Source organism: Molothrus ater, chromosome 6 (genome assembly GCF_012460135.2).
Source record: "Molothrus ater isolate BHLD 08-10-18 breed brown headed cowbird chromosome 6, BPBGC_Mater_1.1, whole genome shotgun sequence".
NCBI classification, from domain to species: domain Eukaryota; kingdom Metazoa; phylum Chordata; class Aves; order Passeriformes; family Icteridae; genus Molothrus; species Molothrus ater.
In genome coordinates this window covers 32,368,653-32,396,126 of record NC_050483.2, presented here as the reverse complement: position 1 = coordinate 32,396,126, position 27,474 = coordinate 32,368,653, and the positions used below count along the sequence as shown (strand labels likewise).

Genomic DNA, 27,474 nt, shown 5'->3' with positions numbered 1-27,474 from the left:
TTGAAGACGCACATTCTTAAAAACGGCTGCAACTTCACTGGTCTGATCTACGAACTTTAAAGACCTTCATTTTATGAGCTTTCCTCAGGGTAGGTATTTCAGTGTTCGAAAAACAGGGTTATGGACTGTTAAGTTAAGCACATGTTCTGCATCAACATTTTAGTTTCAGCAGGTTATTTGGTGCCAAGTTTGCCAGTCAGTATCATCAATTCGAAATATGTGCTTGCTTGTTTTTAACAGGTGTTTAGAGAACAGCACAGGACAGGAGAAAAGCAGTGTTAATATATTCATTTAGTATTTATCCTTAATTCTGAAAATCCCCTTCCATCTGAAACATGACAAAATTTCACCTCAGGTGTTTAAGACACAGAGATAGAGCTGAAAAGGAGTGCAAATAAGTACTTCTGTTATTTCATCAGCCTGATGATTTGTTCACTCATTTCTATTGAACATTTTTTTCCCATCTAGTAATCACAGACCTGGGTTTACATATGGTATAACCCATCTATTTATAGAAAACTACCTTTTATTGTGCAACTGATGTTGATGAAAAAAGTAAGACTGAAGCTAAAAACCCAGTACCCTTTAGACAATGAAACATAACCATGGACATTTACTCCGTCTGTTCATCTGAAGATCATTTGTTAGAGTTTGCATCACAGGACAAAGAGGCAGAAGATATTAAAACATCTAAAACCAAAATTGGCTTATCCACATCAGCTATGCCACAGAACCAAAATAATAGTTTGTTCTTAAAACTGAGTAACAGCAAAACATAACAATAAGATTTACACACGCACCACTGTCACATTTGTGGGTCAGTTGAGATGGTGCATCACAATTTCACAAAATACACACACACAGATAGACACTTCTTGCAGGTGTTATCTCAGACTTGGTCTGCTGAGAAGCCAAGTGAATCCCCACAGCGACATTTGAAGGTTTAAAAGCTCAAGTTTTTGTTTCTAAATGCCTATGAAAACATTGCCTATGCTCTGAGGCCTTTTAAAACAAAACCAAAGCTTTTAAAGCTTCAAAAGCGGTCATGGGAATTTGCTCATCAGGAGGGAATCCTAAATGAAGGCCAAGATTCAGTGGATTCCCCTTGACATGGGAAAAGCCATAGCCTGTCTGCAGTTCTACAGTTTCTTGTAACAGATGTGGGCTGATTCAAGCAAAACATGGTAAACCTTTGTTCATGCTTTACATTTTACAGAATCAACTTTTAAAATGTTTATATCCCACTAGTCTTTGCTATACTATTAAACCCCCTGCAAAAAACAATATCCCCCCACCCCAAACCTATCAAACAAATACTACAACTCTACCATAAATCACCCCCATGAAAAAAACCCTACCTTCGTGGATATTTAATGCAGATATGAGACCACCTTCCAAAGTCATTAACTTAAATTATTAAAAAAAAAAAAGAGGACGGGCAGAAGCTAAGCTTCGAATTTCTAGCATTATCACCTTAAATACTTGCAGGACACGAAGGAGACTGACTGTTGCTTTTTAATATATGGGAGATGATTTAGGGAAGGCAATATTCTAATGCTATGTTAAAGGCCTAAACTACTTCGAAAAACTTTTTATTTTTCAAAGCCAGTGTTTTCTATCTATGACATTCTAAGAAAAAACCCAAAAAAAGCAGTTCCTAACAAGTTGTTTAAAGGACTGTTATAAAAAGGCAGCTAGAAAGTAAAATTTGAGTGGATCAAGCCTGCCAACTCATAAATAGCATAAGAAGCCTGGTGTAAATGAAGCCTTTCTTCTGAAAGTGCGAGATACAGCTTTTACTCAGCTTTAAGGTAAAGCACGCAAGTAAAAAACCCATGATTCCACCTGAATTTAACAGCAACATTCCTGCCAACAGACCTTCTCCATTTTCTTTTGGATTGTAATTATCTCATTTTGCTCACAGAAGTTACACTTTGCTCCATTGAAATAAGACAGACAGCTCAAGAACAGCTAATGAGAATGGAGAGGGCATAAGAGCAGAGGATATTATGTTGGGGTTTTTTACATTCAAAAACAATATCCTTCTCAAAGATCTAAAATAAAATTAATCATGCTATAACAAACAGCAGCTTGATGGAAGACTGGAAGAGAAGACCAATACGTGGATCCTCCACTGGACATCTGGCCATGAGTGAGTGTATCCTGCTCATTACAGCCACAGTACAGGACACTTTTCATCCAAGACTACTGCAGTGGCAAGCAAAGCAGGTCCCAGTGGATGGTTCGAGGGTTTGCCTCGGCTGCAGGGTGCTCTTTGCATAGTTTACAAATTACGTACTCAGTCTCTTAAGAATAACTGAACCTTACAAGGAAATTCTCTAAGGAAGCATGCAAAATGTTTATATGTGAATAAACAAGGAAAAAAAACCACACACACACACACCTACTAAGAGCATGAGCAGCTCCTCTGAGCTCATGTGAGGCAGTCATGAAAGTAGCATGAGAAACAAACTCAAATCAGTACTCACTGATTATATGAAGCTGAATTATATAGAGATATTTTTTTACTGCACAGGCACACTAAGATTGAATCAATTCTGCCTTCAGATGTACAGACTGTGCTCCCACCAACTCCCACTGAAGTCAGAATTTGACCTATTGTGTACTTTACATTCACATCAATGAAGTCACTAAGAATGCAGAAAATTGCTTTAGAAAGATGTAAAATTCTTTACTAGTTCTAAAATAAGAGGACAGCTTATTTCTTTTAAACAAACCAGATTGATAGCCATTTGGAAGAGCTTAAAGGAGGGTTAATTGGCATACAGTAAACCTGAATTCTGACAGTGTGGACTTCTAGCTAAAATGACATTCTCTTTGGTGGTCTTAGGACTGTAGGATTAGTTTACAAGAAAGTAGAGAGGGGTTTGAAACCAAACCCTGAATGTCAGAGATGAATTACCAAATTAGAAAGGCCTGCCCAAATTCAGATTCAGAAGGGAAAACAAAATAACAAAAAAGGGGCAGATATGTAGCTGAGTTATAGATTAACAGCATGAATGAAAGATCTTTAAAAACAAAAAAGAAATCAATAAAGCCCTGCTTTCATAAAACCTTGCTCATACACAGAACTTTATCCGAAACTATGCTCAGAGCTGGGAATATGAACTGCTAATAACATCTAACTCAAGGAAATAATTAGGATAGCCAATTCACGAATAAATGAAAGTGTTTCATCTATCATTGCAGATACGAACCACAGAAGATTTTCTAGAGTGTAAGATATATAGTATTAACTATGTCTCAAGTAAGTTTGTGAACTTAAGAGAATTTCCCTCTAAACTGAAAGATTGTCCCTTAAAACTAATATGATACACTAGTACATTAATATGATACTCTTTATTATGTCTTTTTAACTGGAAAACTGCATTGTTACTTCACTCTTGGATGAAGTATGAGCAATAATTTTTTTCTTTTTAAAGATCCTTTCACAAGCAAAGAACAGAACATACAGAATTGCAAGTCATATGGAATGTTAACACAGATCAGCCTATCCCCATTTCAGTAAAATGAAAGACATCTATATGTATTAAGCATTTTGGTAACCTCTAAATCAAAACTTAATTTTGTAATACTGTAAACTTATGGAATTTACCTTTTTACACCAAATGGATAAAAGACTGCTGACTAAATATGTCTAATAAAATAAAGCATTAATTAAGTTTAACACTTTGCATCTAGAAATATGTGTCTAAATTTACCACTCAAAAAAAAAATATGAACCAGAAATATTTTCTTACTCAAATACGTTTTCACATTGTGACAGATGTTTTGCACAAAATATGCTAAGTGTCTGAATACACAAAATGAATTTTAAGTGAACTCAGAAGCATATGAAATAAAATCAAAACTCTAACAAGCTAAAGTAGACAAAACTTACCAACTTTAAGGAAAATAACTGTAGCTTTTGATTAGAGCAAAAGTGTCAATTGAAAACAAATCCTACAAAGGCTGAGGTGGTCAATATTAACCCCACTGTGGGCCTCTTGATTTCAGTAACAGGACTTGCAATATGCAGAGTAGCACAATGCAATAGCCTTTGCCAGACTTAGGTCCTACTTCAGCTGCAATAGGCACTTCTGAAAATGGAAAGTCTATGCTGAAATATACATAGGAGTTTTAGTCCTTTGCCATTTCTTGCCTAAAAAATATTTCCCATCTCCATAATGCTAATTCTTACATCAAAATCTTTAAAAAGTGTCAGATTATAGTTTGGACTTCATCTTAATACTGAGAAATAAAAATAAAAGGCATAAATGAAGAAATAATATAGAGGTGACTGCCTTTGGCTGTAGAGAACACATGGGGCTCTAATAATTTTCTCAAGGCGGAGAGCTGACAGTTACACTCATTGGGTTTTACATGTTCTATGGCCTGAGTATTTTTCATTCAAAACAGCTTTATTAACAATCTGAGAGCACTGAAAAGCAAGAAAAAAGAATCCTGCTATAAAAACTGACATGCTCCTTTTTTACTTTTTGCAATAATTTTCTTTATATAAAACATTAGCAAAGAAAAATAATGTTTGAGCATGAGGTGGATGCATGGCATACATGGTTGTTTTAAACAAGGGAATTATGTACCCAGCTGAACGGAAGTCCATAAACACCAAGAAATATAATCAAGTCAAAATTGCTGTTGTCTCAATGATACACTTGGGATACTGTTTGAGCACCAGGACCTCAATATGTTAGGTACTGTACAAATAAAGCACAAGGACAACCCCTGTCTCCCTGTTTTGTTTTTTTTTTAATTTTTTTTTTACTGGAAGAAGCCCAGTGTACCTCCATTGATTTCAGATGTATTAGGAAGGAGGGGCCTGATCCAAAGCTCACTGAAGTCAACCAAAGTCTCTTTCTGTTGATTTAACAGGCTTTGGATTAGTCCCTAAATAAGAACAGATTTTGGCTCAGCTAAAGGATTTCACTTAAGCCCTCTGCTTGTTCAAGCATCTAGTAGGAGCTAAGAGAACACTGCGGTCCTTCTGAGTAGGAGGCTGTGCTCATTCCAAACTATCCCCTTTAACAGATGCACAGGGTCAGGAGTCCCACGAAATGGAGAACCATCAGTAAGTGGTAAATCTGAGGTGCGAGGAGTTAGGAAGGAAGCTACAAGCTGAAAATTTTTGATTTGTACTATTTGTGTGATGTTCCGTCCTCTTTAGGCAGGAGTGTAAAATTAGAGAGGGAGTTCATGTGAGTTTCCCAATTTTACGCTCGTAAATTATTTAAAACCTTAGCACCAAGTCCCGCAATAAAATTAAACGTGTATTTGCCATTTGCTCTGCTGAACTCCTTGTGAATGAGGGCTGCCTTTAGTCAAGGTATGACCAACTTGCAGCTGTACATGGAGAGGCCCAAGGAAAATTTAAATATATGTAATTGCTTAAACAAGTGTCGCCATGGTAAGCTGGTGGGCATAATGCAAGATTACAAGGAAAAGTGCACTCTTTACTTATTTAAGAATTAAATGCCAGGGTTGTCAAAAAATTTCATGGTACAAATCACATATTAATAGAGAATTTGCTGAATTCCCCTGTCTCGCTTTCATGGCTGCTCCACCAATCCTTGTCAGTTATAGCAAATGCTTTGTTTACACAAGAAAATAGAAGACCCCAATCTTAGCCTGTGCATGAGGAATGTATGGTGCCAAGGGTGTACAAAGGTAACCATCCATAAAATAATTTGAGTTCATTCCATGAGTTATGAGGCCAGCAGTTTAGGACAGCACTCAGTGCAAGTTTGAGCATCTGGAGTTAGCAATGGACTTCAGCCTCAGAGCAGCTGGGAAGTCAGTGAAGCAGGGGAAAACCACTTTGTCTTGCTCTTTCCCGGGCTCACTGCCCTGGCTGTAGGTAGGAATAGGGTCACCAGGGCCATTGTGCCAACTCTGCCACCAGACAATTTCCCTGAGTTAGCTCCTTATGCCAGGGTAAAGACAGCTTCACAAATAACCTAAAACCAGACAGGCTTTGGGGCTGTCACTTATAAACCACCCATATGTATCAGTGGAAAACAAAGAATAATTTACTTTCTCCAACTCCACACATACCTGAATTAATATATTGAGTACAATCAAACAGAAATAGTCAAATTCCTTCAAATCTGAGTTTACTGCAAAGCTTTAATCTCTCCAACAGAGAAATTTTCAAAACTGTTGGCATTTCAAGAAATTAACTGAAGTGAAAGCACAAATTATTTTTTCTCTGAAGCTCAATCTAACATATAAAAACCACCAGAGGAGAAAAATTATTCAAAACTCTGTTGTGCATATATAAAAAAATCCAGTGCTTATTAACATTTGTCCTCTAGAATATAGGGTAGGATGGAATTTTGTTCCAAAGTATATTAGGAAATATTAGAACTTTATGGCTTTTTTGTAGATCCTACATGTCTTAATGGCAGTAGTTCCTATGGAAATGATAAAAACTTATTGGGGTTTTTTTGTGTGTATTTGTTTTTTAAGACAGGAGAACCATGCTCTGCTTTCATTCTTTTGGATTTGACCCAAACTTTGCATATCTGAAAGCAGTAGCACCCCTGCTATCGCTGCTGATTCCATGCAAGAAGGATCAAGATCTTATGGGGACAGTGCCTTTTTCTTCCCTCCTCTGAGAAGGAATTACTGCTTTTAACTGACTCACACTGCCTTCCTTCAAACCTTCTCTGGACAGTCGTCCACTGATTCACGAACAAAAGACAGATCTTTCATGAGTACTGTAACTGTGATCAAGACACCTAGTTGGTGCATTTTAAAATATTATTCTTGGGTTCTATAGAAAGCCAAGCTACTAAATTTAGATTGGTGTGCTTTAGACTAAAGACAGTCATAAACAACTGTAAAACAGTAACACAAAAAGGTTATCAATTCCCCCTCAAACAGATAAGATGTATTTTATAATTAACAAAAAACACCTAAATAGGAGGCAGATTATTCATGATAGTGCTGCCATCTCTGATGCCCTAAGCTTTTATTCTTAGCCACCACTGCCTTTACATCTGCTGAAAACTCACAGGCAACAAAGCAGGGGGTATACTACATCTTCTCATGCCAGGATGAGAAAAATCAATGTCCATGTTTAAAAGACAGAGCTATTGACGTGCAAGGTCACTAGGCATCACAACCCATTCTATAGCTCTAGAGTACTAAGGAATTCCTAAAGAAGGAAAAAAAACCCCAAAAAATCCCAGTGCATTTTATAATCTTGTTTAAAACCAGCATTACCCTTGAGTCCCTAGGAGCTAAATACGAGCACAGAATCCAAGTTTTCCTTGGTCAACAATTGCTATGCTTGTTCAGGGGGAGAGAAACAAAACCACTAAACAAGTAATACCCATATATACTGGTACAATGATTTTTCAGACATTGGAAGCACCACTTTAGACTTTTCATCTTTACAGAAATGTCACTAAAGAAGTGGTGATGTGATCAATGCCATCCTTTTTTTACTACCTCATAAGCCTTGTTCCTTAAAAACAAAGTTATAAAGTTATAATACAAAGTTGAAAGATAAAGGCTATTTCATTCCCATGTTCTCACCTTTGTGGAAAAAAGAGGAAGTGTTTTTAAATAAACAATGCAATAATTTACAAATGCAGTATATCCAGAGCTTATTTTATGCAATTCAAGGAGGCCAAGAGAAGAACACTTTAATTTTCTACAAAAGTATGCATTCCTGGAATACCAGAGCAGTCCACGACAAGAGATGACCATTCTGTACAATTCATGGACCTCCAGTGCCCATTGCACAGATGGGGAAGAGCACGTGTCGGAGGGGGCAGGTAACCTACACAAGGTCCCCTCAGATCCAGCCCTGCAGTTAGTTGCTCCTGGGTAGACAGACACACCCTTACCTCATGAGAGGCTGACAACCTCCAGGGGAGCCCACCAAAATAACAGATGTCTGCCCAGTGACCATACTTGTTATTTGGATAATGCCTGCAGGTACTGGGATAATTAAGGTGGCTGTCACTGTTCCCCTCTATTATCCTCTCTTTATGACTACACTGCTTTTTTTATGGGTCACATAACTCCAGAAAGTTGCAAGTCTAAATTTCTACATGTGTTTTCAGGTGTACTTTGCTATTCTTGTAAACATTTTAAAATACTCCTTTACATTTACTGCATGTATAAAGACTTTCACAAACCAGTAGAAAACACTGGTTAAAATAGTAAACATTTATTTGAAGATATCCTAAAACATACAGACACTCATCTGATTTTAAAAATCCTCAACTTATCAAGACTTAGATAAAGATGGCTTGATTTTTTAGTGAATGAGAAACTTATCTGAATTATACAATAACTTAAGTGAATAGGAAGTTAGAAAATAGGAGAAATTACTCACTTTAGCCTACATAAATCTTTTTGCAACCTCGGCTCCAACTTTAACAACCTGTAGTACCTATTACTAGAAATTACACTAAGAAAATATATTTAGACACCAGATTCAGGTTTATTCATATTCTGAAATCAGTTACTTAAATGAGAAGTGATTTTATAAATGAAAAACAACATTTTACAGTAATTCAAAATCAGAAGGGTTTGAAAATTCAGAACTGTAAACAAATGCATCACATTATCACAATAAGAGTTAGATAAACACAGCTGTCAAATCTTCCTCACCTATCCTACTTCCCCTGCTCTATAGATATAAAGCTGTTCAGTAGCTGCAAGAATCACAGAGTGGTTAGCACTCCTCTTCTCAGGCAAAAAGACAAGGCATTAAGACAAAAGGCCAGCATACTACAATGTGTGGTGCCATAATGCAGTGTTTGATGCTCTAGAGGGCCTTCAACAAGTACTGTACAGCAAAAAAATCAATGGAAAATCAGCATGATAACAGAGTATGAGTTGCCCTGTAATAGCCTTAAGCCCCACAAGGCTACTGGGGTCCCTTTCATTCACCAGGCTGCCCTGAGCTGGGTGAGCCTGCCCTCCCGCCCTGAGCACTCTGGATAGGTCAGTGCCCCATGGCTTTCACCTTCATTCTGGTTCTGATAGAGCTAATTTTCTTCACAGTGGCTATTATGGGGCCATGCTTTCGATTTGTGCTGGAAACAGTGCTGATAACGCAGGGGTGGGGTTTTTCTGCTGCTGAGCAGCACTTGCACAGAGGCTGGAGTGCACAAGAACTTGGGAGGACACACACCTGGGACAGGTGAGCCCAGCTCAGCAGAAGGATATCCTCACACCAAACGGTGTAATGCTCAGCATACAGAGCTGTGGAAAAGAGAAAGGGAAGATGCCCAGAGTGACGTAATTGTTGCCCTAAGTCACTCTTACGCATGATGGAGCCCTGCTTCCCTTGAAATAGCTGAACACCTGTCTGCTGAGGGGAAGAACTGAATGAATTCCTTGTTTTGCTTTACGTATTACATCGTCTTTATCTCAACCCATGAGTTTTTTTCACTTTTACCCTTCAGATTTTCTCCCCCATCTCACTGGCAGGGGGGAATGGGGAAGCAACTGTGTGGGGCTGAGCTCCCAGCTGGGGCTAAACCACAATCAACTTGCACAGTAAGAGAAACTGACAGTGGCTCTTTTAAACTTTTAAAAGTGGAACTTTATTTTTCTTGGCATAGATTTGAAGGCTTTCATTTCTCTCTTTTTTTTTTTCTTAAATAACTGTCTCCTCTAAGTAAACCTACTGATTTTGGACTGTAAGCACCCTCAGCATTAAATAGATCCCTCCAATCCTATGGAGGGAGTTTCAGAGGTGATTCCTCTGTCATGTTTAGCAAAGTACAACTCTAGATGTACAAGAGAAAGAAATAGTGTTCAATTCCATGCAAATCGTTATGCATGCAACAAAATGGGCCTACAAATATTTCACTCATATGGTAGGTTTAATTTCAATATTTTTTTAATTACTTTCCAACAATGTCTGGTTTCTGTTGAATTTACGCTAGTACTTGGCATTTGATGCAACCCCAAAAAGATAAGATACATATGTCCCCTCTTCACAGTCTTGGCATTTTTACCTTAACTCAGGCATTGAAGGGATTGGTTTGAAAAATTACCTTGCTGATTAGATGGGTTTTCTAGTAAATATATTGCATTAATCCTTACATTCGAAATATGACATAAGGTACACAAACGTTCCTGAATGACTCAACAGCAACATATCATGGCTTAAGGAGGACATGTACGCTGATCTCTGTGAGCAAAGAAAGAGCTAATTGGGAGTTAGATCCAGTGTGATTATCAGCTTGTTTATGATAAGGGAGTACTCTTCTGAATAGCACTGTAAATTCATTCCCTGATTGTGGTGTTAAACCACAGCTCACCCCTCCCCCCCTGCCTTTTTTTTTTTATTTGGTTAGAAGGGGCTTTAAACTATTTTAAGCAGATGACAGTGTCATGCTTTGATTTTCATCCATCTTAAAAAATAAATCAGCTACATGAGCCTGATGTCAAATTTCACTTTCTAATCGGAGAAAGGCACATTTTAAGTGTTTACTCTAAGAACACATTTGGATAATTTTTCCCCATGTCATTATGAACATTAGACTGACCCAATTAATATGAGATGTTTCTATGCTGCTGGAACAGACCGTGTTACAGAAAGAGCCATTTGCACAACCTGTTCATGATTATGGGCCATAAGGACACAAAGATGGCATAGACATTTGTGGACCATCTGAATTCTTACGGAGGAACGGAAAAGAGGAAAAAAAAAATTTTTGTTAGCTGACTGTTGTGGGTCATGTTTTTTAATCCAGAGTATTGGACATGTAACACAGCAACAAGAGCTGATCATTTTGTTTAATCACCTTTTGGATCTGTGCCAGATGGTCTCTATTGAGAGCGCTGCAAACAGAGAGAGATGAACTGCGTCTAACATGCCACTAGAGCTTTCCCGTAAATGTCTGAGAACTGAATCCAACAAGAATTTAGTCTCAGAGCAGAAAGGGATACATTTAAAAACTATGTGCATTAACTATACTTTTCCCCATAGAATCCTCACTTGGCATGAATAATTTACCCTCTCTTATGCTAATGGGATCATGAAAGTATCCCTGTGTCTTTAGTGCAGCTATTCTCAGCTTTCAGTAATTACCCCACCCAGTGAAAATAACATGGCTCCTGCAGCTGAACGGCCTACCACTACCTGGCAATTAGAAAGATCATGGCTGACAGAGGAGCGGTCCAGAGATGGACACACAGGCTTCGGCAGCCTCAGGAGCAGCTTGAAAAATTAAAAGCCTTCCACTGTGAACATTTCCGTCGTTGCTTAGGATCAACACGGAGAGAGCAGCTCCTGCAAGGGCATTTTTATGTTTTAAGGATGACACAGAGTATTCCAATGCACTATCAGGCACCCCCATATTAAGAAACAGAAACATTTCTTGGTCATCAACAGCTAAAATAAAGCTTATCAGTTGCTTTTTTTTTTAAATAAGAGCTGTCTTAATAAACAAGAGGGAGAGAATTAAAAAGTCAATTAATGAGTGTCCTTCGGTATCTCACAATTTTATCTGCTATACAAAGGAAACCTTGTAGTTTTTCATTAATGAAAAGTTTTTATAAAACAATTACAAAGAACTAGGCTTTGACCTCTGTCCATGGCACTCCATGTTAGGTAGTTCACTATGTAAAAATTATCAGGCTAAAACATCTGGGAAAGAAAGCTATGAAACAGCAGGGAACGTGGCTGGTTTATTGTTTATCTTTTGTTTATGAGGCAGTATTCAAGTTTAATTACTACTCTAAATTAAACTCTAACAGGCATCAGGAGACATCCCTTTACACAACTATGTTAAAAAAAAATTCAGAGATTCCAACACTAGATCTTTCAAATAAATTGGTATATATATATATAGGAAGAAATTAGTCTGTAACAACACAGGAAGATATTTAAGCACTTAATACTGTATATTTGAATGTGTTGCATTTTGAAGCCATTAATATTGTAGCAAACATACAATTATAATTTAGTGAATGGGATGTTATCTAGCATTTGGAGGCAAATTGGGTTAGGCTGAATAGGGTCTGAGATGGAGGGAATAGCCTAAGGGGGAATCCTACCTTTGTATTTTGAAATACAAATACATAAATAAATATATATACACACACATATATTTTAAAATACCCAGAAACATGAAATCAGAGACAAACCTCTCCACAGTAACAATTTCTTAAGTAAAATAATGTACTTTTTTTCTCTGACCATTCACATACAAAAGTAGAGGAAAGAGTTCACTGTTTACCGTAACAGTAAGTGACCAGTTTTATATGAACTTAGCTGTAGGAAAAAATAAAAGTTGAAAGCAACTAGCAAAAGATTATTCCAGATGGCATCTGTCATATTGTATTTAGGGTTATTTTAAAGAGATTACTGCCACTATGAAAACATTCCATTGACAGAGTTTTGCTAGGCTGCTTTTGAAACCCCAGCAAAACATACTACAAATATGGAAGTAAATGTGTATGTAGATTTTTATCTACATCTTAATATACAAACCTACATGGATTAAAAGGTAAGAGTGAGGTGAGTAACTTGAATACAAGTATAGTGTTTTAAACACCACACACATACTCTCTGAGCTGTAATTTAATAAAAGGTGAGGAATCTGCAGTTGCTACCCACCTGATTGTTAGAAAACAGTACAGTGAAGTGAAAATTCACTATAAAATTTTAATGCTACTTATTGAACAGTGGGTAGGGACACAGGTCTTTTTGTGGTTATTGTTTAATTGCTGGAGTCAGCAAACATTTTTTTTTCATGCAATAGACACAAATAAAAGAAAAGATGGGAGGATATCAAAAATTGACTATATTTAGCTAAGCTGGTTCTGGCATGATCATGGTTAATGTGCATGTGGTGTGCAGTGTGAGCTCAGCAGTTACTGGGCCAACTGTCTCAGTATTTCTGGGAATTCTGCCTATTCACAGTGCAGGGATTGTTCAATTGCTGCAAAATGTACAAAATGAATTTTACAAAAATGAATTGTAAGGAAGGCCCCATTACAACGATTTTACAGCAAAGATGTCAACATCAATTTTTCTTTCATGCATAGCTAATGATTAAAACAACATACTCCATTTGCCTAAGAATTTATTTCTTATTGGCACATCAAAATATTGAAATCAAAGTTATCTTTACTCTACCCTTATTACTCATTGCTGCTGAACCCACACCATTGTTCAAACCATGAAAAAATAAAGCAAACTTGGCAAGAAATACTTAAAACAAAGGCCCATCAATATTCTCCAATTTGTCAACATCTCAATTACAGCAATGGAAAAAATGTAAATTTCATGTGCTTTGAACACTAAGGGGTCTATTCTTCTGTCAGTGCACATGCGTAACTCCCATCACCATTAATGGGAATTACTCATACATATCAACACAAGGACGGGCCCCTCAAACTTGAAAGAAAAAGATGAATTAATAAGGGCTACTCGCTTCCTGTATCTTCCTCAGTTGAAAAAAGTCATTGTTCTTTAAGAGTTTTTCAGACTTCATACAGTTCACCTTTATAAGAGCTGTGCCTTCTGAAATAATGCATCTCCAGTGAAGCATTATTTATTAGCAAGTTTGATTTTTCAGTCTGGATGTTTGAGCCTGCCTTTCAGGAATTTCCTTTCTTACAGAAGGCAGCTCTCTTCCAATAAAACCATACCCTATCACTTTATAGGTAAAAACACAAAGGAATAAAAATATGTTCTGAATCTTTATGATGAATATGCATACTAGCTTCAGCAGGCTTACCATGCTTACTTACCATATCAGGAAAAGAAGTTGTAGCATTAGTTTTTGGATTAGCTACCAAAGACTTTGCATTAACATATTATTTTTTAATTGTTGCTAATATCAACATATCCCTCTCCTTTTTCTAACTATTGGAGTTTGGTTCTAAGCTTTGAGTAGTGCCAGTAGAGTTTCTAATATTAAAATAGACCTTTGGGCTTTATCAGCTAGTCTTGAAAACAAATTTGATTTACACATTATATTACAGGGTGGTATATACTGAATAAGAAATAATACTACTTAATTTTTCCAACAAGCATGAGTCCAGAGAGTTAACCTGTGATGGATGCTTCATTTCAGTTAATATCTTAGTTGACTTTGTCCTGAACCAGATTATGGAGTCTTTGCCAAAGAAAGCTATCATGGACAGACATCAAGCTGGCACAGAAGTGGTTCTAAACTACTTTGAGATTTGCTCTAGAGAGTAGCCTCAGATATTATTTATAAAAGGGCAGATCATTCAGCACAAGTAGTTATTAAAAAAAAAAAAAAATCAAGCTTAAAAAGCCACACAACAATGAACTACTCACTCACATGTGTAAAGCAAAGAAGATGTGATACTCATTTATATTTTTACTGCTCTATAACCCATCAGAATTTTCTAATCTCTGGATTCTTACTTATGATGAAGTTTGTCACCCCAGACCTAATCCTAAAAAGATGCTGAACTTCCTGATAGGTCCTGAAGGAAGACAGCCTCCATGTGACTTGGATGGATCAGGCCCTTTGAGTGAGTGAACTATGAATATGACAGATCAGGTATACAATCCTGGTACCATAAAATATGAAACTGAAATTATTCCCTGGTGCTTTCCTGTAGACCACATGTTTTTAAACCTTAAAGAGATTTATTTCCCATTTTTCATGCATAATCTGCCATATTCATTATTTGCAATATCCCATAAAGAAATTAAATAGGAATTAAAGTCTGGAAGCATCATATCCATCACTGTGGTACAAACTGATGCCAAATTCTAGAAGTCATTTAGCCTTTTATGTAAAGGCAGTGGCTGTTTTCACTTTGTTTCGCAAAGAATAAAGAAAACACAATACCCCAGAAGACTTTCAGATGTGTTTTTTCCTCTCTGAAGTAAAGGGTGGATGATAAAGCTACACACACCTTTTAATCTTCCACTTAGACTTTTTACACATATATTCCTTGGCAAAAACCCCAGGGTCTTCTCTTTCCCCTCCCCTTCTCTCACCCCCTTTCCTGCCATCTCCCTTGCTATAACTCAGCTAACCCAACAGAACCAGTCAGTTTTAAATTTCAGTTGGGACCCCGGTGACCTGTTAATGAATCTACAGAGAGGAGAAAAACTCACAGTGTTGAGTTATGCCTGGTGTTGCTAGCTGACTTGGAGTCAGAAATGCTTGAAGCGTTAACGTAATTGCAAGAATGTGAAAAATGAAGCGTTGGGCTCCTGAGCAAAGCGAAAGGTCAAAGCAAGCCCTACACAAAACAAGTCTCTGGAAGATGGCCTCATTAGACCATTAAATCAGCTTCTCCTTTTTCTCCTTTGTAAGATGTTTAGAGTCTTTTATTTTTATTATTGGATACATTTAACTCTTTCCAGGGCAGGGGGAAAGTAGATCGGACCTACTACATCATTACCAATCTTTAAAATAGTATTATACAGCATTGATTTGCATTTGTGGATCTGAACTGGGATAAAGTCAATAACTGCTTGGTGGATTACAGATCACTACTACTTTGGTTTGCCAGATGATCAATATGTTGTGTAGCTTAGTTTTCTGTTGAACAAGTGAGGTGACATGCTAAGAACAACATAGACACTCACCACTAATAAAATTAGGATAATCTTTCAACATTTACTGCCTGAAGGCCCTTTACTTAACTCTTCCAATGCCAGCATGTTTCTAATAATACCAAACACAGGCCAGATTAACCCTTTTGATGCCAAAGGGCAGCCACACACTGTAGCAGAGAGACTGTCCTCCATAAAGAGGCAAAATGTCTACACCTTTTTTATTCAGTTAAAACTGTAAGAATTATGGATGAATTATTACAGGCAATAAATGTATTTATCTCATGCAGAGAAAGCCTGCAAAAAACAGTCATCACCCACCCAAATCCTTTCCATCTCCTCCCTCCCCAAAATATAATAAAATTAAAATAAAATAATAATTTATAAAAAAATATCACAGGATGCACATCATACACTCAAGGCAAAAGCAGAGACCCCTGGAAAAAGTGCTCTCAAAAGCCAGAAGAGACTGAATCTAGGATGAATCAATCTCTGCTGCCACCAGGCATTAGTGGAGAAGACTGTAAGTTGCTAATGTAACCCAAGACTCTCTAATGAGCTCCCATTTCCAAGAAATCCTTTGGGGCAAGTGAAGCAGCATTTGTGGAAGCTCTTGGCAAAACTGCAGGGAAACCAAGTTGACTGCACTGGAATAGCTCAAGAGGGCATCTATCCTTCTTGGCATTGTCTGGGACCAGCTCACTGCTGGCTCAGGAATTATAAACTAAATTCTGCCCCTCCGAAGAAAGCCTAAGGAAAATTCAAGACAGACCCCATTCTCCTTACTCTTTCCCAGGACTGAGAGGGCGAGAGCAATCCAGAGCCATCTCTAATGGGAATTCTGCTGGTGCTGTAGAATAACCTTTCCGCTGCCAGCAGCTGAATGGAATGGTGATTTGTCACTGGACTTCGGCTTCCCTTTCGAAGGCCCAGATGAGCACAAAGGGAAACATACTAGCAATGTTTTACCCTGCTGGACTGGACGGCACTAGTGACTGATTTGGCCCCTCAAAGGCTGTTCCTCTTCCACATAAATGAATAACAGGTTTGTTGAAATCATATTTATTGGCAGAAACCTGTTTCTAAAGGAAAGTGGTGTAGTAGTCATCAACTGCTTTTTCTAATGCTTAGCAATATTTCCCAAGCACCCACCAGAGTAACAAGATAGGGGATCAGAGACTATGAAATGCAGGATCCCTGGATATGTATACAAGCGATTTCTTTATACCAAGCATGGCTCAATGAAGGAACTTTTTTAATTTCTAAGGGGTTCCTGGGGCAGAGTGGCTATACAGGTGTCAGGAAACTTTCTCCCTAGGGATGGAATGAAGATGGCAGACCAATCAAAGGAATCATTTTTAAGCAAGCAAATCATCTGCTACACTGAGCACTTTAGCTACAATATACCACATAAACATTTGATCAACAGTATCTTGGCCTATGGCCAGCCAATAGACATAAAACCATTATGCTGTTTAGCAGTCAAGCTCTCCCTATCAGCAGTTGAAGCTGTAATGGTTCATGCTGGGTCTTGTACAGTTCCATTTTAATCCCATAGCAAAAAATCCTTGTGACTCATTTTGGAGTTGGATCACACCCTATGCCATGGCTGCTTTCTATCAGCAATAAGATTACAAATGTATAAACAATTCTTACAAATAGAAGACAAAACCAAACCACTCTACCAGAAACAAACTTTGCAAGTTCCTAGAACTGCAACGGGTACAGCACCAGATCATCAGGCAGATGAGGGGAACTAGCTCTGTGCCAAGCAATGGGCCACGTGAGAGACATGAAATCACATATCTCTTCTGCTGTCTAAGCATGGCAAATATCATGGAGGGAGGCAGTCTGCAGCATGAGAATAGTGAAAGCAACTCTAGCCCTGAAGGCTTCTCCCTTTGCCAGTGTTGGGATCCTTCAAGACTAGCTGGTTATCAGCCCTGTCCATTGGTTCTGCTGGGCACGTGGGGAAAAAGGCAAAATACTGCAGATGTAGGAGAAACATCTTGTGGTGAGGCCATATCATAAGACCTTTTAGAGGTAATGTCTCTCTCACTGGCAGAAGCTTACCATGTTTGCAAAGAAAAACAAGAATGGAGTCCACCTTAAACTCTGGACTAAAAAAAAAATCAAAAAAGGAGAAAAAAGAAAAAATCAACTCTCGAGTCAAAATCCAAGAATGACAGCAGGCCATCTTTACCCAACATTTAGCACTGAGGGCTTGACTCTTACACCTTCTGGAGTCAGTTATTCTTTTAATGAGCACGTGTAAAACACTATCATAACAGAATGACAGCCTTTGACACTCACTCAGCATGGATGCAGATGACCACACATAAGGTGCAATGCAGTAGGAAATAAAAAAACCCTAAAATAATAATCAAACCTCCTCAACCTTGAGGAACTTTCACTGTATATAGATACAAAAGAGGTTTTGCAGTTGAGGTGTATCTCTATTTACCATTCAGAATCCAGATTTTCAGAAACAAAAACAAATCTGTACAAGCAAACATTTCAAGAAACATTTTTTCTGTCTAATTCAGGGTTTGCTTCTACTTTATATAATTTAGCAGCTTCATAACTTCACATAGAAGTCTCTCTCTCATATAAAACTGCAGGTTAAACTCTCCTTCTTTAACCCAACCCAAACAACTGCACCGCAGCTGGAGAATATGTCTGTCATTATATTTACTTACACCACACAAAAATAAACTGTAGATAACCAAATTTGTAAAGGAATTGGCAGAACTAATCAATTGTTATTACAAAGCTTGTTTGAAGATTAGATATTTCGCTTTGAAATAATAATAAAATGCAGCTAAGTGGGTTAGGAAAAGGAAATACCGTCTCCCTAACTTACAGCTGATTACACTGCAAGTCTGCCACTCCATGTTTACTCTAAGGCAGATGTACTGATATAATGAAAAAAGCTGGAGTTATTTTAGTCATGCCTACTTTGTGGAGAGAAAAAGTTTGACCTTTTACCTTGCTCGCTGCTGTTGTCTCCACTCTGGGAAGCGTGGCCCCCGCTGGAGGGCCCTGGTGTGCCTGCCGAGTGCGTTGAGGTTGCATCATCGTGGTCTCTCCAAGATGAAGGATTCTGGTGTCAGAGTGCCAAGGAATTTTTCCACGGTTCCCATTCCAATAGCAAATGAAGAACAGAAAGCAAACCAGGAGAAGAGAGGAGGAAGGGGAGGAAAGTATACACATTAGCATTTGTGAAATGTGCCAAACACCTATACTGTTTGCACAGCGTAATAATTCTTCAGCAAAGGCAAGCAGAGGAGATACAAAGATTTACTTGTTAAAACACAGGACAGATTTTTTTTTTTCTTTTTTAATCTTTCCACAGACTTTTCTGGATTTAATTGTTTGAATAGTACTGGAAAACAATATTTCAGGACAGAACAAAAAACCCGTAAGTTTAGTTTCTTAAGGAGCTCTACAGGGTAGTGGGGGGGGGGGGGGTGGAGGGGAGGCAGAGGAGGGAAGGGTATCTACCTACATAGTTTATGATACTAGGTGTTCTCATTAGGATCAGGATAGTTGGCATGCAAACTATCTCCCCACACTTTGTTTTTCCAGACAGTGAGGGGAGAAGAGGAGGGAAATTTTTTCAAGAAGTACAGGAGAACACGCATGGGAGAGGAGTGTGTCCTCACTCCCCAACCTCTCTGTCACTCATTTTAATGCTGGAAAAACTTCCAACAAAATCAAACTTGTGAGGGGAAAAAAGAGGTTTTCTCTGAAAGACATTATATACCAGGAGAGATGCTTCCTAACCCCCAGCTACCACCTTGATTTGACACATTTCAAGAGACTTTTCTGGATTTATCACTCTAACAGTTCACTTACAAGAATTGTCAAGAACAACCACCAGGTGATTATATAAAATAACACGTATAATGATTTTCATGCAATTCCTTCTGCATTACTATGCATAAAACACTACAAAAGGGATTGCAGAAGGCAGACTTACAAAGTTCGCAAAACTTGGCTAAGTAAGAGCTGAAGTACTGTACTTAAGTCACATAACTCATGTATGCTTTCTAATTTATTGGGTATTGGCTTTCCTGGAGAGAGGAGCTGCTATTTAAAAGGATAAGTGAGGAAAACTTAATGTTACAGTTTAGTGCTACTTTGTTGAGTGTATTCTCCTCCTGTCCTCCTCCCCTTTCCTGATCATTCCCAATACCCTGCTGTTGCTTAAAGGAAAACAGGAATTCTACTGTACAGGAAGAGCTTTATCAGCACCACATGAAGGCAGGCAAGAGATGGAATTTCCTCTGGCAGAAAAGGAGAGCAAGAACACATGAAACAGATCAGAGTAGGGGTTGGACCTGCATTACTTGTCACCTGCATGCGACAATTTAAATCAAGCGCATTATAATAATCTAACAACCAAACAAAAAACAAATCTTCCCTCAAAAAAGAATTGCTTTCTTAGGCTGCTTAGTTTTGATTGTGGTTTAAATCTACATTGTGAAATAACACTAGACTATTAAAGCATGAGGAGAAGCTGAAAGCAGTAAGTGACAAGTTGGATAAATTCTTTGAGCAGGACCGATTCTGACCTCATCTACATCAATGTGTAGTAGGAGTAAGTTCAACATAATCAACTGATTTACCCATTGTAAAATACAGTGTAAGTGTGATTGGGACCAAGTCCCAAAATCTATATTGAAACATCTCAAAGTAATCTTCTAGCACTGATTAGTACCACATGCTGTACAGCAATACAGGATAGAACTGCCAAGGAAAGGCTTGCTACAATACCCAGCAACATAAATCTGACGGGCCTGACCTGGATCACAGCAGAGACAAAGGAAAGAGCCCATGACTTCAAAAGGTTCCCAGGAAAGTCTCAGGTGACCAAAGGGTAAGAAGGATCCAAATCCCCTTCACCTTACATGGACAGAAACACACATACACCCACGTATGTGGTTCCATGACAGGAAGACACGAGTAAAATCAGAAGACAGGTCAGGATCTGAAATTTGCCTAACCTGTCAGCACAGTATGCAGCACAAGAACACTTACAGCACAAAATCACCAGCCCCTCCAGAACCTATAAGACTGAACTACTTTTCCTCACACAGAACTACAGGAAAAAACTGCAACCAAACAGTACTATTTTATATTCATTGAGGTTATTGTGTTAATCTTCTCTAAATAATACTGTTATTCCCCACCGTTTCATTATAAAGAAAACAAACAGCAAAACAAAACAAGAAAAACAAATAAACCCCCCACATTTTACCATCATTTTTCAGAGTCAGGTGGAGAGAAAAACAAAAAGAAAGATGAGAAATCTTGAAAGTTCAAGCAGCCCGGGTGTTATTAAAAATAACAAAAAAAAACTTGAAAATAAGGTTAGCAAAAAGTTCAGATGGAAATAAAAGGCAAAAACTGTGCAAGTTTCTTTACAGCCTGGATTAAAACACAGTTGTGCCTATGAGCTTCTCTTTTTATCTCTGACTTAGGAAGCCACTCAAATAGCTTCAAGCTGAAGGCAAACAGCAGACAGGAGCTCTTCAGCCCTCTGCAGCCTCTTAGCGTCAGCTGTTTGCCGGATGGTAATCAGATAAAGAGCTAGAAGAAATACATGAAAAAGAAAAGAAACAATAGCATAGCATGAGTTTAGCCCTCCAACAACATCATGCTGGAACCTTCTTTTAGAAAACATAGTAATTGCAACATGTTCACCTAGGCTAAACTTTTCATGGAACACAGTGAATTATGCTAATTTTGCGTACTGCAGGCTCTCTTGTGCTGGCTGCAGCTGGAGCTCCTTATCACATGTAGAAAGTTACAATAATTAACTGGTAACTGCTCAGCTATGTTTTAAGGTGAATGTCATCCAAAACCTATCATACAATATTTCAAAATCTAGACCAGCCTTTCTGTTTCAAAGTTGTAAAAATTTGTAAAGGATCACTGAATGAGACTTCCCACAGCTGAAAACACTTGCTGTCTCTACCAGGCTGAGTTGTTCTTGACCTCAGTTTGTAGATCTGGTTTGAGAAAGATACACTGTATTGATTGAAAATTCAATGTATTTCTTGTGACACAGTATTCTTGAGGGAGCTGTTTGGCAGAGTTTTGTTGGAGGACAGAAAATATAAGATAAGGTATTTATTAAATGCAACAGAAAAATATTGAAGGAATTTGAAATGGAGAGAAATAGCTAGACTTTAATATCATAAAAAATGACAAAAAATTTTAGGGGTGGAGCTTACAGACTCATAAAAAGGCAGCATTCTTTTGGTTTGGACTAAGATCATTGCATGAGTCAGTGAATTGATCTTTTTCTCTCCTAGACAATTTCCAACCTCACATCCCTCAAAAAATATTCTTGGCCAAATGACTAATCGTAAGTATTTCATGCACACCTTCACCCAAAAAAAACCCCCAAAACAACAAAAAAACAAACAAACAAAAAACCCAAACAAACTAAAAACCCCTAAAAAACAACCAAATGACACCTTTAAAGTGTGCTTCACTGGAAAACTTCATCTGTACAGCTGAAGTACCTGAAGTGATCCTAGTCTAAAACCCACTAATATTAGTTGCAATTTTATGTTAGTTTCAATAAAATTTGTATTGAGTTATCACACTGAAAAAAATTTTTAAAAAATAAGAAAACAAAGAAACAAAACATAGCTTTAGATAAATTACACAAACTGCTAGCATGACTTCTCATTTCTTCTTGCAAGTTTAGTAATATACTTTGCAGAAATACACTGTAGAGATATCTGCCAAAACAGAATGGTCTATTTTGTGTACGTGCACACACTATAAAAATTTCACACATATATGACCTAAACTAATGCCAGATATCATAGAAAGTGAACAGCACACATGTATCTATTCCCAGTAGTTCTAATAACTGGGAGCCAAATATGGTACTCCTCTTGCTCTTACCTAATTGTGTTAAAGAGCAGTGTTACTAGGAGAAAAGCAGTGAATACTGAGTAGAGCACAATAGAAGGAGATGGAAAATAGATACAAGAAGCTATGTCTCCAGGGGCAGTATTTTCTATTTGCTGGGCTACAGACTCACAGCTGATAATGCAAGTTGTAATTAATATAAAAGCAGGAGACAATATGGGGAAAGCTTGTACTAGCAGGGCCACAGGAGATCACTCCACTGCTATCCTCTGTTTCTCATTTACACACACGGCCTTCCCTAGAAAACACAATTTTACCAGTGTTTTTTCCCTTGAAAGTAAAAAAAAAATTGATTTAGCACCACCATTGAATTTTGCTAAATCTAGAAAAGAGCATCAGAAAGGACAAAAGGCATACAAAGCCAATCTGACACATTTCTCTTTTGTTGATGCTGAAAATCTGCTGGAAACCGTAAGAGTTTTTAACTACTACAGGATTTCTTGAACAGAGATGTTGTAACAGAGAAATTTGATATAGGATAAGCTTCTGACAAATTGCAATTCTTACTTTGTATGTCCAAAATATCTGCTGGGCAAAGTCTGGCTAGCTTCTTTTGAGTGTATGTAGTCCTGCTAGGGTTGATTCTGATCTCATACTGCTTTTTATGGTGATATTAAAGACTCAATTAACCATAAGGAATCTGCTTCTTATTTATAACTAGGAAGTAAAATCAATCAGGCCAGCTGATACCCATGTGAGTGAGCTAAGCAGGATTTGACTCACATATTTTAACTGAAGTTTCAAGTTTACAACTCTGACAGGATCAGGCCCCAACATAATTTTATCAGATGAAATTGAAAAAATCATTAATCTTAAAAGAACAAACAAAACACAACTTGTTTTTATAAAAGAAATTACAATGGCTATAAAGCTTATTGTTTCTAAACATGGTTCGACTCAAAGGTCTGGTAAATAAATTTTACCAGTTTCTCAGGGTTTTTTTTCCCAGCTATACAGTTTCAGCTATTTTTCAGTTTTACAAAACTGAACTGAACTACTTGATACTGACGGCATTATCCCCCCCAAACACAATCCAAATCCTGCTCACCTTGTTCTTACAAGCAACACATATAACACATGTAGGAATGGCTGATATGACTGATACCCCAAAGATCTGTATCAAGGTACAGCCATATATGGAACTGTTACAGACCACGCAGGACACGGAAATCCATCGCACGCATGCACACGGCTTCCCGTGAGCGTATCTGTGGCTGTGTGTGGTGTGTGTAAAGTCCAGGGTGGTATCTCAGACATCACGCCGAGTGCATTTAATAATAAACTTACTATTTAAAGGAACTTTCAATAAGACAAAAAGACATGAAAAGCTCTAATTTGACATAATACGTATGTTTTCTAAAAAAGACTACTCCTGGTATCACTCAGGTTTATTTTCCAAAAGATGCATACTTAAGAGGATTACTTTTTTTTGTACTATAGTTACACAATTGAAACAAAAAATAACGCCCAGCAATCTATCAGATATTTTGTATATATGTACAAGTTTTAATTCTTGTCCCTTGATTTTGCATTTGAAGAAAGCATCAGGAGCAATTTTTGAGTCTCCTAGAACATGGCAGCTTTCTGAAAAGCTGCGTGTTTTGTACTTTCTAATTAAGATTGAAATCAGACATGTAATCCACCTGTCACCAAGGAACTGAGACTTGAAAAATCAGGGGGGTGTTGGGTTTTTTAATTGTCCTCCTATGTCATTCTCTGTGGCTACACTTCATCTAGACTGATAGACAACTCAAACCAAAAGGGATCACAGTTATCAAATAGATACTGAAAAACATTATTGGTTCAGTTTGAGAGAACAGAGTTTAAAGTTAAAACACTCAAATTTGAGACTTCAGCTGTTGACAGAAGTGCACCTTGGCCCAACAAAAAGCAGGAATGCACAACACTAACTACAGTCTTGGAAAATTCCTGATGTTCTTTGCCCCTTTAGAAGGCACTACAAAAAAAAAAGAAAGAAAGGGCCTACAGCAATGTCCTAAGTCTTAAGAACATTCTAAGTTTGCCTTATTATTGTTGCAGTTAGCTACTTAGTTTTCCTTCTGACACTACAGACAGAAAGGGCACCTTTGGGGTCTAATCTGGTGTTTCTCAAAACTCCCACTGAAGTCCACAAAAGTGTGGCATACCTGCAGACTTAGCATCAGGCCCCCAATTGCTTCTTCATTACTCAGTGAAATCTTACCTGAAGATTTAATTATATTACTGGAACAGGTATGCACTACACTATTTTTATTTTTTCTAATCTGCAAAATGTCAGGAATTTGCACAGACCATTCTTTGAGGAGAAATATTAAAGAAATGTTAAATTGTCTGGATATCCAAAAGTACAAAATAAAGTATCTCCTCATGTGAGAGCTGAAAGTTTTAATATTCAGACTAATCTTTCTCTTCTACAGCTAAGATGTTGGATTTCTAATCTGTCAAGAGTCTTTTTTTATAAAAGACATGTATGTATATTTCTGTCTGTTTTAATGATATTTTAGGAATTATGATCTGTATATTATTACCTCTGATCTACAAAAACATATGAACAAATATCGAAAAGACTGTTCCCACAAAAGCCAGTGGAAGGACAGCCATAAATTTCTGTGGGAGAATTACTGGGCTTCAAAACAGGTTTGTACTAAAGGAAGAATTGTATCACACCAGGTGAGGCCAGCTACAAAAGAAGTGTAATTAAAGTAAAAAATGTTATAATATGTTCAAAAAAAGTTTAAAATCTCCAAATTTTATGAGCATCATGTTTTTCAAATTTGAATAGCTCGAAATATGAAAAAAAAGATCTGCAAACAATCTCATCAGACATGTTAGGCTGAATACAGAATTCAGGATAGTGCCTGGTATGTTTAGTTGAACAATAATAAATTGTCTGTGCTGGGAAACCGAACTTGAACTGCAGCTGCAAAGGCTTTTTTTTTTCTCTTTTCTTATCTTTTTTCCCCCCTAACTAATCTGGTTCAGTCAGGGCATAGCTGTAATTACCTTCTTCCCATCTACAGCTAATACCTCAGAGCAATAAAAAAAAACGAGGGTGTTAAAAATTCAAACACTAATTATGGGCTGTTATATTTACTAAACACAGCAGAGTAATAACAAAAGTTTCAGCTTCTTGTGGCCAGCACTACTCTGTTTGATCTACCAAGTCCCTGGACCCTTTACACTAACTATATTACATAACAGTTAATAGCGCACTAAAATAAAATTTAATAAACACATTTATTACCAAACATGTACAGCACAACAACTTTCAGCTGTTTCCTTTTTTTCAGCACAGGTGTATCTCTGAAGAGTTCATTCCTTTGCTGTTTTTGGGTTTGGTTTCCAGTTAAGTTATATAAATAGCAGTGCAGTAGATTTTGAAAGGGGAAGCATGCAATATTTGAGTACCCCATTTAAAGTGTTATGGTAAATATTGGCTAATCCTGCAATTCTTTTGGTTACTTTCCTTCATGCCAGTTTTAAGGTCTAGAAAAACAATAAAGCTGAGAGTTGCCTTAGTTCCTAATTCAGCTCTGCCACTACTATCACCCCTCACATTCACATTAAACACACACAGGGTAGCTTTACACCACTTAATAACAATAGAGGGGTATGGATTTTTGGGGTGTCAAACAGCTGTCACAAACTGTCACCTCCACAAGAGAAACCTTGGCACACAACAAATTAACCTACACTTCTTTTGGGCTATCATTATTCATAGCCAATCAGTTGAAATGCTCCTAGTATTTCATGTGCAAATAAAACCATGAGGGGAAGACCCGCAGATCAGAATAGTGGGCCAATACATAAAACAGAGGAAACAACATGCTGTCTCTGTCCTTCTGAAGTGGCTCATCATCACCCCTACACCAACTTTCACCAAATGAGATCTAGCCTAAGGCTATATATTAAATATGCATATCAAGGCAAATGAAAAAAAAATAAACCTGGAGAGCCAAATTGGACAAATTTGCATGCTTGAACTGCTACATTTTCAGGTAGATGCTCAGAAATGATAGCTCATTTTTTAATAGACTTGCATGTTTATATTAGCCATTTTTTTAAAGCTTTTCCTTTTCTGTGAATAAAGATGCATTTCTTTCTGCTGGAACATTGTACAGTGCAAATATAAAACACGGTAGTTTGACTAAGCTATAAAAAGGTGTTAAAGTTTTGTCAGGAAAACAAGCTAATATACAAAGAAAAAAAAAAATCCAATAAGGAGACACATTTCCCAAAACGCATGAATAAAATGTAACTATGTGATACAACTCTTCATTTCCCAGTTGGTGTTCTGGTTGCACAAATTATTGCTTCCTTTCAAAACAAATAGCAGGGGGCTAAAGTAAAAATGTTATAGCTCAAATCTCCAGGAAGTAAAAGGCTTTAAATTATAATACCCAATGAAGTGGTAAACCCTAACGGGTGCAAGACAAATGGGTTGTCATATTTATTTGAGTTTGTTTTTGGGGCCACAAAAGCAAGAGGAGATTCTTCTTAAGGAAGATAATAGTTACCAAATTATCAAAATGCTAACCCCCTCCACTCCTGTCCTATCATTGTGTGTGAATTTAAATATTATAATGGAGCACTGCAAATTGGCTTGAGCATTTGCCATCTGCCAGAACCCTAAACAGGCTAGTTTATCTAATCTCTTCAATATAAACATAAGCATGCTCCATTTCTACACTTCCACTTGAAACACACTCTTGTAAAGAAACTGTACTGGAGAAACATGTATTTTTTATTTTTTTTTCTGTTTCTCTAAATTTTACACAGTGACTCACTATCTTTCAGGTTGCCACTCATTTCAATTTCTTTTCTAGTACTCTCCCAGAATACTTATGCCCACGAATTTAAGGTTGTAAAATGCCATGAAACAAATATTTTTGAAATTGTGTCATGCCTCATGGAGTTTATTACCTACGTCTGAGTTAGCTGATAAGCAGATAAACTTTAAGGAAGACCTGCAT

General features: G+C 37.4%; 1 protein-coding gene across 2 annotated transcripts in view; it reads right to left on the bottom strand.

Annotated features, from left to right (window-relative positions):
- The window catches only part of MEIS2 (Meis homeobox 2), a 173,506-nt gene that overhangs the window by 138,954 nt on the left and 7,078 nt on the right, over nucleotides 1-27,474 (bottom strand). For both annotated transcript variants that reach the window (XM_054515133.1, XM_036384269.2), the window contains exon 7: nucleotides 18,536-18,650. In XM_054515133.1, the coding sequence (XP_054371108.1) occupies nucleotides 18,536-18,650 (115 nt within the window). The remainder of the gene's footprint in view (nucleotides 1-18,535; nucleotides 18,651-27,474) is intronic.